General features: G+C 42.4%; 1 protein-coding gene across 4 annotated transcripts in view; it reads left to right on the forward strand.

Annotated features, from left to right (window-relative positions):
- WNK1 (WNK lysine deficient protein kinase 1) overlaps positions 1-15,632 on the forward strand; it is a 108,954-nt gene extending 93,322 nt beyond the window's left edge. For 2 of the 4 annotated variants that reach the window (XM_075504265.1, XM_075504272.1), the window contains 6 exons: positions 1,256-1,335; positions 1,888-2,546; positions 3,533-3,735; positions 4,928-5,122; positions 12,063-12,250; positions 12,558-15,632. In XM_075504265.1, coding sequence (XP_075360380.1) covers positions 1,256-1,335; positions 1,888-2,546; positions 3,533-3,735; positions 4,928-5,122; positions 12,063-12,250; positions 12,558-12,872 — 1,640 coding nt within the window. In that variant the 3' untranslated portion in view covers positions 12,873-15,632. The remainder of the gene's footprint in view (positions 1-1,255; positions 1,336-1,887; positions 2,547-3,532; positions 3,736-4,927; positions 5,123-12,062; positions 12,251-12,557) is intronic. The other 2 variants (XM_075504283.1, XM_075504294.1) reach the window with 1 other exon arrangement.
- Positions 15,633-15,929: the final 297 nt, after the last annotated feature.

Here is a 15,929-nt window from a genome sequence, read left to right on the forward strand (position 1 = left end):
GAATCTCCAGTATGCTGCTCAGGTACAGCTTCAGGATTTGAAGAAACTGTTTTCTGTCTTGTGTTATGTTCTTGGCAACAACAGTAAGACTTCTCATTTTGTGTCATTGTGCTGTGTCCTATATGTAGGATACCTCTTCCTAACCTAAGAGTGTTTCCTTTCTATTTAAATATAGAATTGAAAGTTAAACTACGAAAAATTTAAGAAAGGTAGTAGGAAAACCAGACTGCCTTCTGGCTCCTTTAGAACAACTGAAGGTTGACTGGATGATCAACAACTGAAGTCTGAATGATCAATGACTTTCAAATCTAAATGAGTTCAGGTGCTTGGGGCAGGGAACCCAACAACTTGCAAAATAGTCTGAGACTTTCCTGTCAGTATTCCCCTAATTGTTTTAATTTTAAAAATCTTCCTTTTTTAAAAGAAGCTGTTAATGTGGTACTAAGATTATTTCTGAAATATCTAGTAAACATTGTTTAACTTGCATGTGCCTCTGAAGTTCAATGACAAACCTTCAAAAGCTAATAAAACCAGAAGGAAAATAAAATATTCCTATTTTGGTATGTCGCTAGTGAACTATACCATATAACTCATCTATCTGTCTGGAAAATGAGTTGGTTTTCGCCTGTTAAAGTTTAGAAGGTAAAAGTAAACAAGCTGGGAAGTTGCTTAATAAACACAGCAAGCTGTCCACCAGAACTGATTTAAAAATAGAATGTTATTTCTCAGCTTTGTAACCTTATACTGCCAGTGCATACAGCAACAAAATTAGGAGCTGACACCTAAGAATCCAGCTCTAAAAGCTTCAGATAGACTGCTTTGAGTAAATGTGGTTTATAGCATTTCTTCAACTTACCACTTTTCTATTAATAAATTGTCCCCAGTGTTGGTGAAATTAAGGTAGTCAGTGTGGGTATTGAATTAAAATAAGCTTTTTCTTACATAAATGTCAGTTCTGTTTTTTATTCTTTGGCTGTTTCACATCCCTGTTTGAAATCAGTGTGCTTTTTCTACTGCCATCTAAAAGTGCACTTTTAGCGAGTATACTGTGCAGGGAAACTTTATAGAAAAATACTTCACTTTAATATTGCAGTTTGACATTCTATCTGGTAAAGTTGAAAAAAGAGATCAGGTTCCATGACTCCAAAGGCCTTTTAGGAGTTAACTGATAGTTGAGTTTGAAGTAGATGAAATAGTTGGAGTTCAAATAATTTGTTGCTCGTTTTCTTCTTAATCCCATTCTCCTTTTCCTTAGCTTCAGCATCATGCGGTGGAGAGAGCAGTGCTATGGCTACCACAGCAGGAGCCGGGGTTCTTAAGATGGGACGGTTTCAGGTAGGAGATATTAAACTGGTTTGGTTGTTGATACAGGATCTTCGCTGAGCAGTGCCTGCATAGTGCCAGCTCAGTGTGCCTCGTGATGGGCTTTTCTGTTGGACGAAAATGTCCATGTTGAGCTTGTGAATGCAGTGCTTTGTGCAGATGCTGCTTTCCTTCAGGGCAGAAATTGCACTAGATCATGCAGGTCTAGAATTGTGAATACAGCATTTCATCATGTCAGGCCTTAGCTGTGTAGCTGTTGGCCTTACTCTTTAATGTTAGCTGCTTTTTGGCTAACAATGCTCAGATGTACACTGCATTATGTCCTGTTTGTGAAGGAAGTCCCCTCTGAATCTGCTGTGTTTCTTGGAGTTAATCCTCCAGATTGCTCAGAAGTACTATTTCGTGTGGTAGTGTGTTATGTGGAGGGAAGCAGTAGCTTGCTTTGTGGCATACCAAGGAAACTAGTTATTTTCCCCTCTCGGATGCATCTTACTATTAAGGTAAATAAAAGCATCATGTCAAGGAAGAACTAAGAAAGTCTGCATGATTGCATTTCTATTCTAGGTATCTGTGGCAGTGGATGATGTGCTAAAAGAGGGTGACAAACCTGAAACTAAGCCGGTGCAATTTGAAACCACCTCCACTGATTCTTCATCTCTTTCTGGCAGTAGCCCAGAGAGTACACTGGTAAAGCAGGCTGGCAGTCGGAAAAGTGAGGCTGTTGCTGACTCTTCCTTGGATGTGGTAGATGGCATTCCTCAGACAGTTCCTGTGCTGCAATTACCAGTAGATGTTGGTCAGCCTACTAAGGTCGGGCGCTTTCAGGTAACAACAACAACGGATCAAGTGGGGCGCTTTTCAGTGTCAAAGACTCAGGATGAGGTCAGCTGTGCAGAGAAAGAGCCAATGACTCTTCCTCTCTCTGTGGACTTGGAACGAGTTGCTTCTTCAGCTGCAGCTCCGAAGAAAGAGTTGGAGTCAAGGCAGTCCCCACACATGAACGGTCCGTCCTCTGAACCGGAGGCTGCCTTCTTAAGCGGGATGGCTAAGGATTTGGATGACGGCTCGGGGAGCCCAGACTCCCTCCAGCCCCTGGGGTCAAAGATCAGCCTCCCCGTTCAGAGCCTTAGCAACTCTTTCAACTCTTCCTACATGAGCAGTGACAATGAGTCGGATATTGAAGATGAAGACTTGAAATTGGAACTCCGTCGGTTACGGGAGAAGTAAGGCTTTTTTTCCTTGTGTGGTCATGTATGAAATATGTAACAGAATTAATATGAATTTCATCTGTACTTTACTTTTCACAAAGAACAAAAGTAAACTTCTTAAAAGACTCAACCTTTGCTAAGTGTCAGGACCCATTGTCAGTGTTTATGTGGGAAGTAAGATTCTTTAGTGGGAAGGTAGTACATAATTATAATAAAAAAGGTATATACATGTAACAAAAAAGGTATATACATGTTCACTGTGCTTAATTTTCTAACCTGTAACCTTGTTGTATGTGTTTATATGTAGATTGATTGCAGTGTGGATAAGACTGCAGATGTATAGAAGCTTTTGCATGTCACTGAAGATTAGTAGTTAGTGGGAATAGGGGTGTCTCATTTGAAAATGACACATAACTTTCTGCATTTCTAATATGCATTTCTGGCATTTCTAATGGTTCTCCTTTTCCTGAAGAATCCTTGTTGGCTTAGAAAAAAATTTGAAGTCAAGCAACGTGACCTACTAATTTATTTATACTGGAAGTTGAACATTTTTTAGAGCAGCTAGCAATTTTAAATCTTGTGTATGTAACTGCTCTGAAAAAAATCCTGAGGAAATACAAATGTAGAAGTCTCCCAAGGCCATATGTCTCAGAAAATGAGTAATCTAGCTATTCCTGTAGCATTTTAATGCTGAATGATTTGATCTTCTACAGTAGGTGTATGTTCTTGTTTGTACTTCCATTTATCCTGGTTTTATGATTACAATGTTGGGAACTTTGTGTTGGAATTTTAGCCAGCTTTAGGGCACAATGGAAAATGGCAAGTGTTCTGCCATGTGTATTCAGTTGTTATTTGGGGAAAAGATTTATTTCCTCCTTTCTTAAATGTTAATGGGAGTTTGACTAAAGAAGCTGGTCAAGCCCCACTGGAGAGGAGGGATTGCATGCGTGCATGAATATACATATAATTTTTCTAAGTCATACTCTTTTGTAACTTGTTAGGCACCTTAAAGAGATCCAGGAGCTGCAGAGTCGCCAGAAGCAGGAGATTGAGTCACTATACATGAAATTGGGAAAGGCCCCACCTGCAGTAATTATTCCCCCAGCTGCACCCCTTTCAGGAAGGAGGAGACGACCTACTAAAGGAAAAAGCAGCAAGTCCAGTCGTAGCAGCTCCCAGGGAAATAAGAGCCCTCAGCTATCAGGTAAGACTTTCTTCAATTTTTTTCAGTAGATAAAACAGACAAGGTACTATCTCTCATTCTTAGATCTATGTCTGTGTGTCTGTTTCTCTGTCTTGTCTTTTGGAGGGTGGGGGTGTGTGTCCCAGTTCCTCTGCTGCCTGGATTACTAGATCATTTTTGAAATTGCTTTTGCTCTTTGGTAGTCTTGTTTGTGACTTTTTTTTAGAGATTAGTTATAGGGCTCTGACTAGGAAGAAAAGTGTAAATTTACAGTATGGGGGAAAACTTTGAAATTTTTTTTATTTTTATTTTTTTTTTTAATATAAAGTGCTCTTGTTGCCTCCTGAAACTGATTTTGCAGAATGGGGCGGGTCTCTTCAGTCATCTTCAGAGATTTTTTCTTTTTTTTGTCTACTTTAGTAGCATTTAAGCATGGTATTACTAGTGTCCTTACACTTCAGAAACTTACAGTTGATGGATGTTAAAGTAGTGATTTTTTTTTAATGGAGCTGCAATTTTTTTTTTGTACTTACAAATTGAGAAACAGTTTCAGTTGTCAAGGCTTCCATTCTTACTAAAACCATTTTTATAATAAACAGAACTCAGAAAAACAGTTCTGTTTTACTGTTTGAATGACATGGATGTCAGATGCTTGCTTGGTAATTGTAGATGTCTCTCAAATCCTGTAGCACTGAGTAAACAATATTGGAGGGCCAGCACTGTGAGCCAAAATATTTGACTGCTTCCTGCACGTTCGCTTTGGTAATTCCATGTCATGCCGCAATTTCTGTATCCAGTCACCCTGGCTGCTCACTTCTGTTTTGTTATATGATAGGGGAGCTATGTGTGAGCACGTGACAGTGAGCTAGCACAGAGTTGCCTTACAACTTAAGTAAATAATTTTTCTAGTCTAACTGTTTTCTCAGAAACTGGAGTAGTTTACTCCTCCTGCCTCCCACTCTCTCTTGCCTGGATTGTCATGCTTGACCAGAGGATGATATCCTTTTTTTCCCCCACCACAGCACTTTTTCCTGTACCACTAGCTCAACTGATCATATGAGTTACTTGGTAGTGACTTCACTCCCTAGTAAACGTTCCAGTCAAACTTTCCTCTGTTTTTTCTCCTATCCCTTGGTAACAATGACAGAAGCTTCAAAAATAATGTGGGGAAACTGAAACATTGAACGACTTTTTGCCTTCCTTCTTCCTCTAGGCAATCTGTCAGCTCAAAGTGCACCATCAGTCTTGCCCCCACAGCAGACTCTTCATCCTCCTGGTAGTGTGCCAGAGACTGGGCAGAACCATTTGTTACAGCCCCTCAAACCTTCACCTTCTAGTGAAAATCTCTACTCTGCCTTTACCAGTGATGGTGCCCTTTCGGTACCAAGCCTTTCGGCACCAGGCCAAGGTAAGACTTTAAATGGAATTAGTGTCGAGTCTTGCACCTTTGTTACTGGTGAATGAATGATCAACTTGATGATACTTGATTTTTAATATATAGTGTAAAGTAGATTGGTAGTCTCCAGCCTATGTGTGGAGGCTGATAAGGGTGTTTTTTGCAACTAGATTTCTACCTTCTCACATAGATGAAGTGTGAGATTGTTGAAGTAATGAATATATAGCACAAGGCCCTGTCTGCTGTAATGAAAGCACGAAGGAGAATACAAAAGAGTGCAGTATGGTGGTGGCAAGCAATGTTCTGCTGACCTGGGGGAAAGGTATTGGCTGAAAGGATGAGGGGACAGATGAGAATGGGGTGTCAGAAATGTCAAGTGAGACTAAGGAAGGGGCAGAGCAGCTTTGGTGTTAACAGATAATTGAAATGGTAGGAAATTTCTGAAGACGCACAGTCCTTTTAGACTTCCAAACTGCTTTGGCTGTTTCTGTCAATGGAGTTTTTAACAATAAAAGGTAAAAAAGGCTCATGTTCTGCAACTGTGAGTTAAAGAATTATCCTGGAAGGAAAAGTTAGTGTAGGAGGATGGAATGATAAGAATAATAAATTGTTCATTTACTCAAGTTGTGGATTGCTTGTTATTAGTTAGTATGTTATCAAATAATTTCTCAGACACAGCTCTGATTTACTTGGTAGGGTGAGCTTTTTTGCTTGTCAGTCGTTAAGGGGATGACAGCTTGATTCCTTTATTTCTCTGAACTTACCTGTTGCAGTGTTTTTTCCCCTTGAACATCTTTTTGAAAAGCTTTGATTGAATACATCAATTCTAATGCATGTTTTTGTTGAAATTGGAGAAGTACAGACAGAAAATGGAAACAGACTTTTTGGAAGAATTTTCTGTAGAGGGTTTTTTCAATGAACTGTCTCAAGTATTTTGGAGCTACTTGAATCATCTCCCTGTATCTAGAGTTGTGCAGTACCATTTTGTAATTGGATACTTTTGCCAGGATTTGGCTTTCCTATAGATTGCGACCTTATTGTTGGGTTATGTACTGGAGAGTAACACTGCAAACTTGGCCTAATGTCTGGAGCTATTGGAGGGAGTCTCTTCACTCCGTATATTGTCTACATACTCTTTGGTCACACTTTGAGGCTTATTCTTGTGTGTCATGTTAATGCATTTCACCCTTCCAACCTCAAGTTGCTAACATCTTGTAGTGGTGTTCTGTCTCTTCTCCTCTCCTTTCTCTGTTCTTCCTGTTTTTGTTTTCTCACAGGCTGTGCGAAGTTTAACTGTGCATCTGAGAGAGTGACGTTCAAGCCTGGTGGCAGGAGGACCCGATTTCTGAGTACGCCCTGCTTGGCTCTTTGTGTGTAACACCTTTACTCCTTCCTTGTCTGTGTTTTGTTTTTGTCTTTTTGTTTGTTTGGTTTTTTTTCCTGCTGCTTGGACCTGTTTCATGCAGCCCATTCTCATCTGCCACCTTGTATTCCCTCCCATCCTATGGCTCAGCTGAGCTGCTCTTAGCACACCTTTAGAAGTTTGGGTTCTCGTATTAGGTATTCTCTGTTGTAAAACTCATAATAACAAGCACTCATTTCCTCTAAGCTTTTGGTGGAAGCTTTTTCAGGACAGTTTAGTGAAACGACAGAAACTGGGGAGAGTTAGCAAGCTGTGGATGCATGGGCATTTTCTTTTGGCCTGCCTTAGTAATTAGGCTTCAGCACATGTTAGCTCATACAAGACTTGGAAGGGAGGTAGTCTTTCTAGGGGAACAGCGAGGAAGATTTGTTTTCCAAATTATTCCTTTGTTGGACACCACTGTAACTGATGGGGGGAATATGTTGACTTTCTCCAGCAGTGTGCTTACTCTGCAAGTTGGATGTGTTTTTTGCATGTTCTCAGCACTGGTACTGATTACAGTGCAGAGCATTGATGCCACCTGTAGGCAGTTAATATTGACTACTTATGTTCATTAGCAGATGGATAGCTAAAGATTGAAGTGTTGAGGGTTTTAAAAATACTTAGAGAATATTTTCAGGCCAACTTAAAAGATCCTTACCTACTAATGGGCCCAGGTTCTGAAGTTTTTACTGTGAATTGGAGATACACTAAATGTGCAACAAATAGCAGTGAAGGTGGGTAAATAGACATCCTCAGACATCCTGTCAACCCTCATGAGTTACCTTGTAGCCCTTTTCAAAATCCTTTCATTTGTAGTTACATTAGGCCAGATTTACAAGAGAGCCTCAAACTTCTGATGTGATTGAAGTAATGATACGCTTGAGCTGAGGCTGCTGATGTGATGCTTTCTATTGGGAGCACTGCAACATCTCCCGTGCTGCTTCTGCAGGCTGGACCCCTTAAATGTCTGACATTTGTTTCCTGCCCTCTGGAATGACTTGATATGAGAAAGCTTTAAGTGCTGTAACGAGACCTTCAGTCGCTGCACTGCATGACTGTACCACGCATCTGTAGCATCCGTCCCGCTACAGTTGGCAGTAGCACAGCTGAGCCAGAGAGTTGTGTGCAGGAACTAGGCCTGGCCTTCTGCAGAGACAGCTGCAATGCAACCAGCTCCATCCTCTGAGAAGGGAGCGAGTCAGAGGGAGGGGACGTTTTTTCCTGGCTGTTAAGTTTTGCAATGATACCTCTAGTCCACTTCATTGGATTCATGGGGATGTAAATACTAATGGTATTTAATTTTACAAATTGAGCAGCTTTAAATGTTTTTGCTAGGTATATTAATGGGCAGATGTGCACTAACTGACATCTGCAATCTTTCTTGGAAGAAGTTAAATTCTTACCAAAGCTAACTCTTTAAAATCATCTTTAGTCTGGCCTGTCCTTTTTTGGGGTAGGGAATATAAAGAACAGCCATTCCGTTTCTGGAATTGACAATGAAGTGAATATATGAGAGTATCATCTACTTACAAGGCTTTGACTTGCTGCAAATTGACCATCATCTGGCTATAAGAGTACTTTGGCAGGTATATCTCTTGCTTATGGGACTGGTGCTAAGGGAAATGGATTCCTTTTGAAAAGTGTGTTGTAGCTGTCCTGTAAAAGCAGGTAATACTTGGCATGGCACAGCTTGGCCTGGCACTTGGCTTATTTCAGGTTGCTTGCTTCCTGGAGTCTTGTCCTTGAAATGCTACTGCAGACTGTTGTGGAGAGTGACAACCGGAGAAGATGCTGGGTTAGCATCAGTGGTGTTGAGGAAACAGTGCAGTAATTGATGCTTTTAACTGTGCAGCTGGAGAAACAGAGTGGTACAGCTTGGCAGGGAATGTCTGAACTATTCCACGGATCTGAGAAAACAGGGTGACAAACTAAAAGCACTTGACCTATCAAATAAATCTTTCTCATGTTGTAAACCGGTTGAACTGATAGTTGTAAAATGCTTCCTACCTCTTGACAAAAATGGAAGATGTACTTGCTTTTCCTTTTGTGACAACAGCCAGTTGTGACAGGAATGTCTTCTGACATTCTTCACTACCGTTTGGGAATTCCGAAGAATAAATGTAGGAGGCTGGGCCTCTTGTCTTTCTGAAATTCAACTGTCAACTGATTCAACTGTCAGACCAGTCTTTGGGTTTTTCCTAGAATGTCCCAGTAGTGACTACAAGAGCCCTGCTGTGCTGTGTCCTCTGTTTCTCACCAAGCTTTTTGTACTGTTTGCTGATACTAAACATTTCTCACTGTTTCTCTTATCTTTAACAAATTACTCTCTCTTTGTGCTTCAGGGAAGATGGTGAAAAAAGTCTGTCCTTGCAACCAGCTCTGTAGTAATTATCTTATTTCTGTTATCTCCGATTCCTGATTGTAAAGCTACTCATCGGCTTTTTCTGGTCACTGAAGCCTTACCTCCCTGACTCTGTCTCCAGCACAGCATCTGTCTGTCTACGTTATGCCCTCTAATGTGTACTCTGTCATTAGTATATTGAGTAGTCTGGCTATTACTCTTGCAGACACATGGAGGCAGGCAGAACCTCACCTTCACTGTGGAACTCTTTGCTCATCGCTAATTAGAGCGAATTGAGCATCAGGGTCAGTTGCTCACTGTAATGCGCTAGAGTGGTACCTTTGAGCAGCTGGTTTGTTCACAGATCTGATGGGGCTTGCCACCTCAGTGATGGATCCAATTGCAGACACTCCTTCAGCATTTTAAAAGAATAAGAGTAAGCCATCAGAGATTTCCAGTGTGCCTCCCAAAGCAAGAGATGTTCAGAAAAGCCTGTGTGTGCTCATGTCATTTGAGACTGTTTTAAAGGTGTCTTCTGACTGCTGGTTTATGGGGGGAAAAATAAAAGGGCAGAATGAAGGCATTATAGGTAGCAGGCTGGAGAGAGAGAAGCCTGTTTCACTTCGGATCCTTCATGTCAGAGCAGAACTGGGGACGGCTGCTGTGACTGAGCAGGAATGTGGGGGGTTGTTTCCATTGAATGCTACAAGTTGAAGCACTTCCTTTTCAGACTCTTCTGGATGGCAGTTTCTGCAGGCAGTGACTACATCAGAACTAAAATGTGAAATTCCCGAGAAGTAATTTTTTAAATTAACATTACGTGGGAGGTTTAGTAATTGTATAGCTCACCTGTAACGGTGTAGGCTGGTCTGTCTGTGACCTGAGATAGGAGCTCCCTAACAAAACCACTTTTGGTGACAAAGCTCTCACAACCTCCCACCTTTCCCACGCTGAACCAGTCCAGTCCTTTTCAAAACACTTGAACTTTCCTAAATGATCTTTCACATATTGAGCTGAATGCACTGTAGTATATACCTTGATTAATTCTCTCCCTTCCGTGGCCTGAGGAAGCTCTCCAGCGTAGGTCCAGGATCCAGTGTGCTTACTGATTAAAGTGGAAATGTGAAATATCAAAAGCAGATACTGGCCATCGTGAAGAGGATGAGAGCGAGCGTGTCAATCCCTGCATGAACCCTCACGGTGGAATGTGATTATTACTGGTTTTGGCAGCTCCCCCCGAGTACCTCTTTCTTGCTTTTGCCTCATTTGTTTTTAATTTCACCTTACACATCACTGCTCATATTAAATAATTGTATTCTGAGCCCTTTCCACACGATGCATGCTTAAGGTTCTTGTTATTTCACTGTAGATTTTCCTTTCCACCTTACAGTGTGTTTCTGTTACTCTTCATCTGAGCTGCAGCTGCACACCCTGGTCAGGGAACCTTATTCTTTCCTTTCTGCGTGTATCGTTGCATGCGTATGCCTGCCCGTAACAACTGCTGCCCCACGTGTGGGCACCCAGACCGGGAGCCACTTCCATGCTTGAGCTGGAACTGGTAGGAGGGATACATATCCTTCCCTCCTCAGCACTACTAGAGGCAGTAACACGTTGCTTATTTGTCCTGCATAGTAAGTACGTCACCTTCCTAATTCACTCCTCAGTATGAAACATTCCTGCAGGGTTCTGGAGCCAGTTCTTTCTTTGATACAGTGGTTGCAAGGAATGTGGCTGATAGCCAGGGCAAGTGGAACAGATGAAGTAGCTGTCAGGCAAGAGACAGCGACTCCATCTCTGTTGCAAAGGCCAAATGATGATTTTCATTGCTGGCATTTTTGATGCTCTACTTTTAATCAGTTTTCTTCAGAAATGTCTGCCATAAACTCAGGTTTTCTTGGATTTCCCAGTTGCAGTCTTCAGAGTGAGCAAGTAGAAACATTTGAGGAACTTTGAGAACCAAGTAGATGAGGATGTATGCTCGCAAGGAGTGCTGGGTTTAGCACTGCAGTGGCCAGATACTTACTTTGGTTTTGTAACAAATGAATTTGTAAAATCCAGATCCATTCCACCTTTACCACGTCCTTCAGAAAAAGTCTGTTGCCCTAGTGGTTAACCATCATTTCCACTTCTGTAAATGAGGGTACTTTGCAATACTGCTGGGAATTTAGGAAGCTTACTCGATAATACACAATTTCTTTGATTCCTGTTATGAGGTCTGCCTTTGAAAAACTTAAATTTGAGTGCAGTTGCATGTTTAGAAGTGTGAGGGCGGACAGTGAGGCTATCTAAAACAAAGCTTCTAGGTTTTTTTTTTTTCCCTACAGGATAATGTTCAGCAAGCTTTCTAGCAGAACTGAAGCCTGGTATTTATGTGAAGGGTTTTTGTTATTCTCGCAATCAGCCCAATGAATAGAAAAACTTGTCAAAGCACGTCTGAGGAACTACTCTCATTTCTTCCTTCTTTAAGCCGTATTAGTTGTTTGCATCTGAAACGCTTGTTCTTCTGACATAGGAAATCTGAACATAATGGCAAAAAAATGCTTTCAGAGGCAAAAAGCAAAATTTAATGCAGTGCAGACTTCCCCCGCTGATCCTGGCTGTTTGGTGGATGAAGACAGTCCCATCTGGTTATCTTCAGGAACATAAGTATGGCAGCTATTGGAAACAACAGTTGCTGTTTCTAACTGTGGCTTTTTTTGTGTAATCTGGATGAATTCTTCTCTTCATTTTACAAAGTGGAGATAATTTGCTACAGAGCAGCTGGCAATGCTGATTTGTACTGCTCCTTACTCAGCATCCAGCATTGTTCTCCGAGGTGGAACTGACCCATGCCAATAGTGGTTGCTGCTAATTAAAAGGTGTAGGATGAGAGAATGACGTGACTGTACTGTCATTCAGTGCTGAAATCTAATCTCCTTTTTCCTCTACAAAGACACGTAGGCTGCTACCACTCCCCTCTTAAGATGACTACTTGCAGCACTTCTTGAAAAGTAAACATATCTATGAAATACTCTTAATCTGAGAAAATGCCTGTAGGAGTCCTTGTGGTTCCCACTTCAGTGTGTCGGGGAAAACTGAAACTTAGAATTAATCTGCATGGCATTTTAACTGGCTCTCTATTGATGTACCATTACCACAATTATTAAATTTACTAGAGAAAGATGATCTTTAACCTAAGTTTTGATTCCTGTTTTTTGTATTTGTAGGGACCAGCAGCACTAACACAGTCGGGGCTACAGTGAACAGCCAAGCACCCCAGTCTCAGTCTACTGCTATTGCCTCAAGCCGGAAGGGGACTTTCACAGATGATCTGCACAAGCTGGTAGATAACTGGGCCCGAGATGCCATGAACCTGTCTGGCAAGAAAGTTGGCAAAGGGCATAGCAACTATGAGGTAGGATGTAGACCGTGAACATTTATGGTAAGAAACTGTCAGTGTTGTTGCTGTCTCATTAGGGTGTCAAACACCGCTAGAGTACAGTTGCTGTGTAGCTTGGACAACTGCTCTAGAGAACTGTTGGCTTTATCTCCTGTGTGCAGGATTGTATCACCTGCTGTGGAAGGGAAGGGGATAACTAAAGAGGAGGGCCATGGCGGGTTCTTGTGAACAGCCGTTGGGAACGGCTTGTGGACCAAGGGGTGAGCCTGTGGTTTTTAAGCACAGTTGTGTAACTTGTCTTGGGGGTTGGGTTTTCTTTCAGGGCCCCGGAATGGCAAGAAAATTCTCGGCACCAGGTCAGCTCTGTATCTCTATGACATCTTCCCTGGGTGCTACGCCCATCTCTGCAGCATCAGCTACCTCTTTAGGTCCCTTCACAAAGGCTATGTGCCCTCCGCAGCAGTACGGTTACCCAGCAGCGTCTTTTGCCGCTCCGTGGAGTGGGACGGGTGGTCCCGTGCAGCCACCGCTCGGCCAGTTCCAGCCCGTAGGTGCCGCGTCTTTGCAAAGCTTCAACATCAGCAATTTGCAAAAGTCGATCAGCAACCCTCCAGGCTCCAACCTGCGGACCACTTAGCCGTGCTCGGAGACCGTGCTGGCTAGACCTCGGGACAGGACATGGGGAGGGAGATGGGGCCCTGTATCAACTACTAGTGCTGCAATGAACTGGTAGCTTGCCAGACTGGGAATGAATTTCTCTTTTCCAACCATTGCTGTCAACTCTCTGGAAAGGGAGTTTCCCCACACACTTTCAAGGGGGAGGAGGATGATCAGCATCCTTATGATGGGACAGTGCTTTTGACCGAGGGGTTCTGCTCTTGTTTGGAACAAGAGCTGTGAAGAGAAGTCACGGGGTCAGTTAATGCAGTCTTGCTGTAAAATTTCTCTCTGGTTTGAGGCTGAATCCACACGTGTTGAGGTGGGAGAGCTGAATCCTAGCATGAGGCTTTAGCACGCTTCTCATCTCTCCCTGAAGAACCAAGACCAGGAGAAAAGCTGTCCAAATCCCCCTCCTCTCCCTCTCCCCAGTCAATCGTATCTGGCTCCGAAATGCTGGGGCACACGAATGGACTTGCAGTGCAGCCCGTGCTTGATAGGTCATTACTGCTTTAAGTAAGATATTAATAGCTTTGACTGCAGCATTAGAGCAATTTAAATTGTTTAAAAAAATTTAAAAGTTCCCTGCGGACATGTACTTACCATCAGTTTTGATGTGGAAACACTGTGATATATAAATGTTGTTGGACAACAGTAGTTTAAAAATGAGTGGAATATAGAGGGTTGAAAAAGTTAAAAAGAAAAAAATGGGAAAAAAAGCTAGCTATATCCTTATACTTATTGGAGACACTTTAACTTTTTCCTTTGTATTTTCATCGTATTAGATAAATAAATGTGAATGTAAAATTGTATAAATTAATGTACTTGAATACTTGTCTGTTCTCCCAGTATGCTTGCTGGATATTTTAGTGCCTTGGACTTCTATTGCTTCTGCAGTTAGCATCGTCTTCCCAGCAGAGCCCCAGGTGGACAGAGGGCAAGTTCAGAGAAGGATGGATTATTTGTACCTAGTGACTGGGACATTGGAGTTTGTTTAGTGATACCGTTCCTGTTTAGAGTAGGTGTACGGAGGGGGAAGTCACTGAGGCAGCGCGTTGGAACAGCGTTCTGTGTGTTGGGGAAACTTGTCCAGGTGGGCAGATCTGAAGTTGCTGGTGTGACAGGGGCCAGGTGGGGCTGGGACGGAGGGTCGTGGGTGAAGCTAAAACGAGACTAACCAATATTGTCTACGGAGGCAGGAGGTCTGGATCAGAAGCGGAGAGAGGATGGGGAGAACGTGTATCTTTGGGAAAGGCCCAACTTAAGATGCAGTTTGACTCCACCCGCGAAGTGGTAAAGATGTTTGGTCAGGATGTGACTTGAGGGAGAGGTGCCATTGCTCGTTGGCATGGGCTTGTCTGCTGGGATTGCTTTTCTTACCTTTTTTTTGGTAAAATCCATTTAAGCCAGGAATAGACCGTCCTGGTGCAACGTCCATTGCCGGCAATGGATGTACTTGAAACAGCCGGCGTCAAGAAGTTTCCTCTGTCTTATTTGGAGGATTTACGATTTTGTTCACTCTAACAAATTTCAAGCTGGTACCAGGACTGTAACTATCTGTCACCTCTTAGTAACTGTACTGTACCTTCTGCTTTGGTCATTCTCCCTTTTCATATTTAAAAAATACTGGTTTCCTCTTCAAAGTGAAAATAATACCAGCCAGTATTTATGTAGTGCTGCAAAAAGCTGTGAAGGATGAGAGGACTGCTTCCCAGTACTTGGGAGCAGCTCACTGGTATCCTGGAAGCTGGTGCATCACCGAGATGTTACTTGCCTGAATATTTTTCTGGGAGCGCTGTTTGCCCTGTGGAGCCTTAACAGGGAGTTTTTCTGTCTGCGGGTGTTCTCACTCTTTTATTTTTACAAAGAAACGCGCAAGATCCGTTCCTTTCCTGTCACTTCTTTTTTTACAGCAGTTTTGGCAGCAAGGGCAGGTACAGGCTGGAGATGAACGCCTGAGGGTGAAAGCTAGTGCCGAGGTGGCTGGGCTCCGAGTTCCTTAGGTTTGGGGGTTTATTCTTTGTAACTGAAGTGCAGACTAGAGCTACAGAATGAGAGAGGAGGCTCATGCTGTGCGTGTGGTGGAAGGGGGGGAGAAAGCAGGGGTCCCTGCGGCTGAAGTGAAACAGAGAGCCTCTGCTCTTCCGTCTGAATGGATGCAGAGAAGGTTCCTGAACACGCCCAGTGTGAGGGGAGAGGCATGCTCTGGAAACGGGAGCAGTGACAAACCCGGGGTGGTAATGAAACGAGGGGGAGTATTCATGGCAGGGGAACCAGTCAGCTGGATGCAGCACATGGTTATTTAATTTTGATCTAATAAGTTTGAGGTCGTTTTTTCACTTAATGTTATGCAAGAACTGGTTTTATTTACCAATGATCCCCCCCCCCCCCCCCCCCCCCCGCTCCCTCCTGTGGATGAATAACTGAAGTCTAGAGGAATAAACTAATGCTACTGAACTGTTAAATTATTTTGTTTAATATTACACTTTGAGTATCTTTTTCCACATAAAATCTGTTTCTGAATTACAAGCGTTTTCTTTACATTATTTAACAATGTACACTGTAAAAAATAAAAATAAAAAAAATAAAATTAATTAAAACTTTGGGCTTCCCTGGCCGTAGTTAGTTGTATGTTTTGCACTAAACCCAGGCACTGCGCTTCTTGTACGATTGCGCTTTGTGCTGCAATTTGTTACCTTTGTAGAATATTTAATGAAGTCATTCAAATAAACCAAACCTGCTTTTGTTGAGCTGTGGGTTTTCTTGTTGAACAGCAGGTTCCAACCTCTCCGTCCTCTTCCTGGAGTGATTTAACTGTTACCCAATTTATCAGCTTATCACAGGAAAGTACAAGAAACCCATTTTAATGAGACCCTTAACTTCTCAAAAGCAGTGATCGGTAATGAGCCTTTGGCCTTTTAATGGAACACTCTGAAACAAGGTACTAAAAGAATAATTCATAGAATGGATCTTCTTTATGAGAGGAGGGGCCGAAGGGAAAGGGAGGGTGAAGCTGTGAAGGATAACGTTATAAGCA

The sequence above is a fragment of the Mycteria americana genome, chromosome 1, assembly GCF_035582795.1.
Source record: "Mycteria americana isolate JAX WOST 10 ecotype Jacksonville Zoo and Gardens chromosome 1, USCA_MyAme_1.0, whole genome shotgun sequence".
Classification (NCBI taxonomy): domain Eukaryota; kingdom Metazoa; phylum Chordata; class Aves; order Ciconiiformes; family Ciconiidae; genus Mycteria; species Mycteria americana.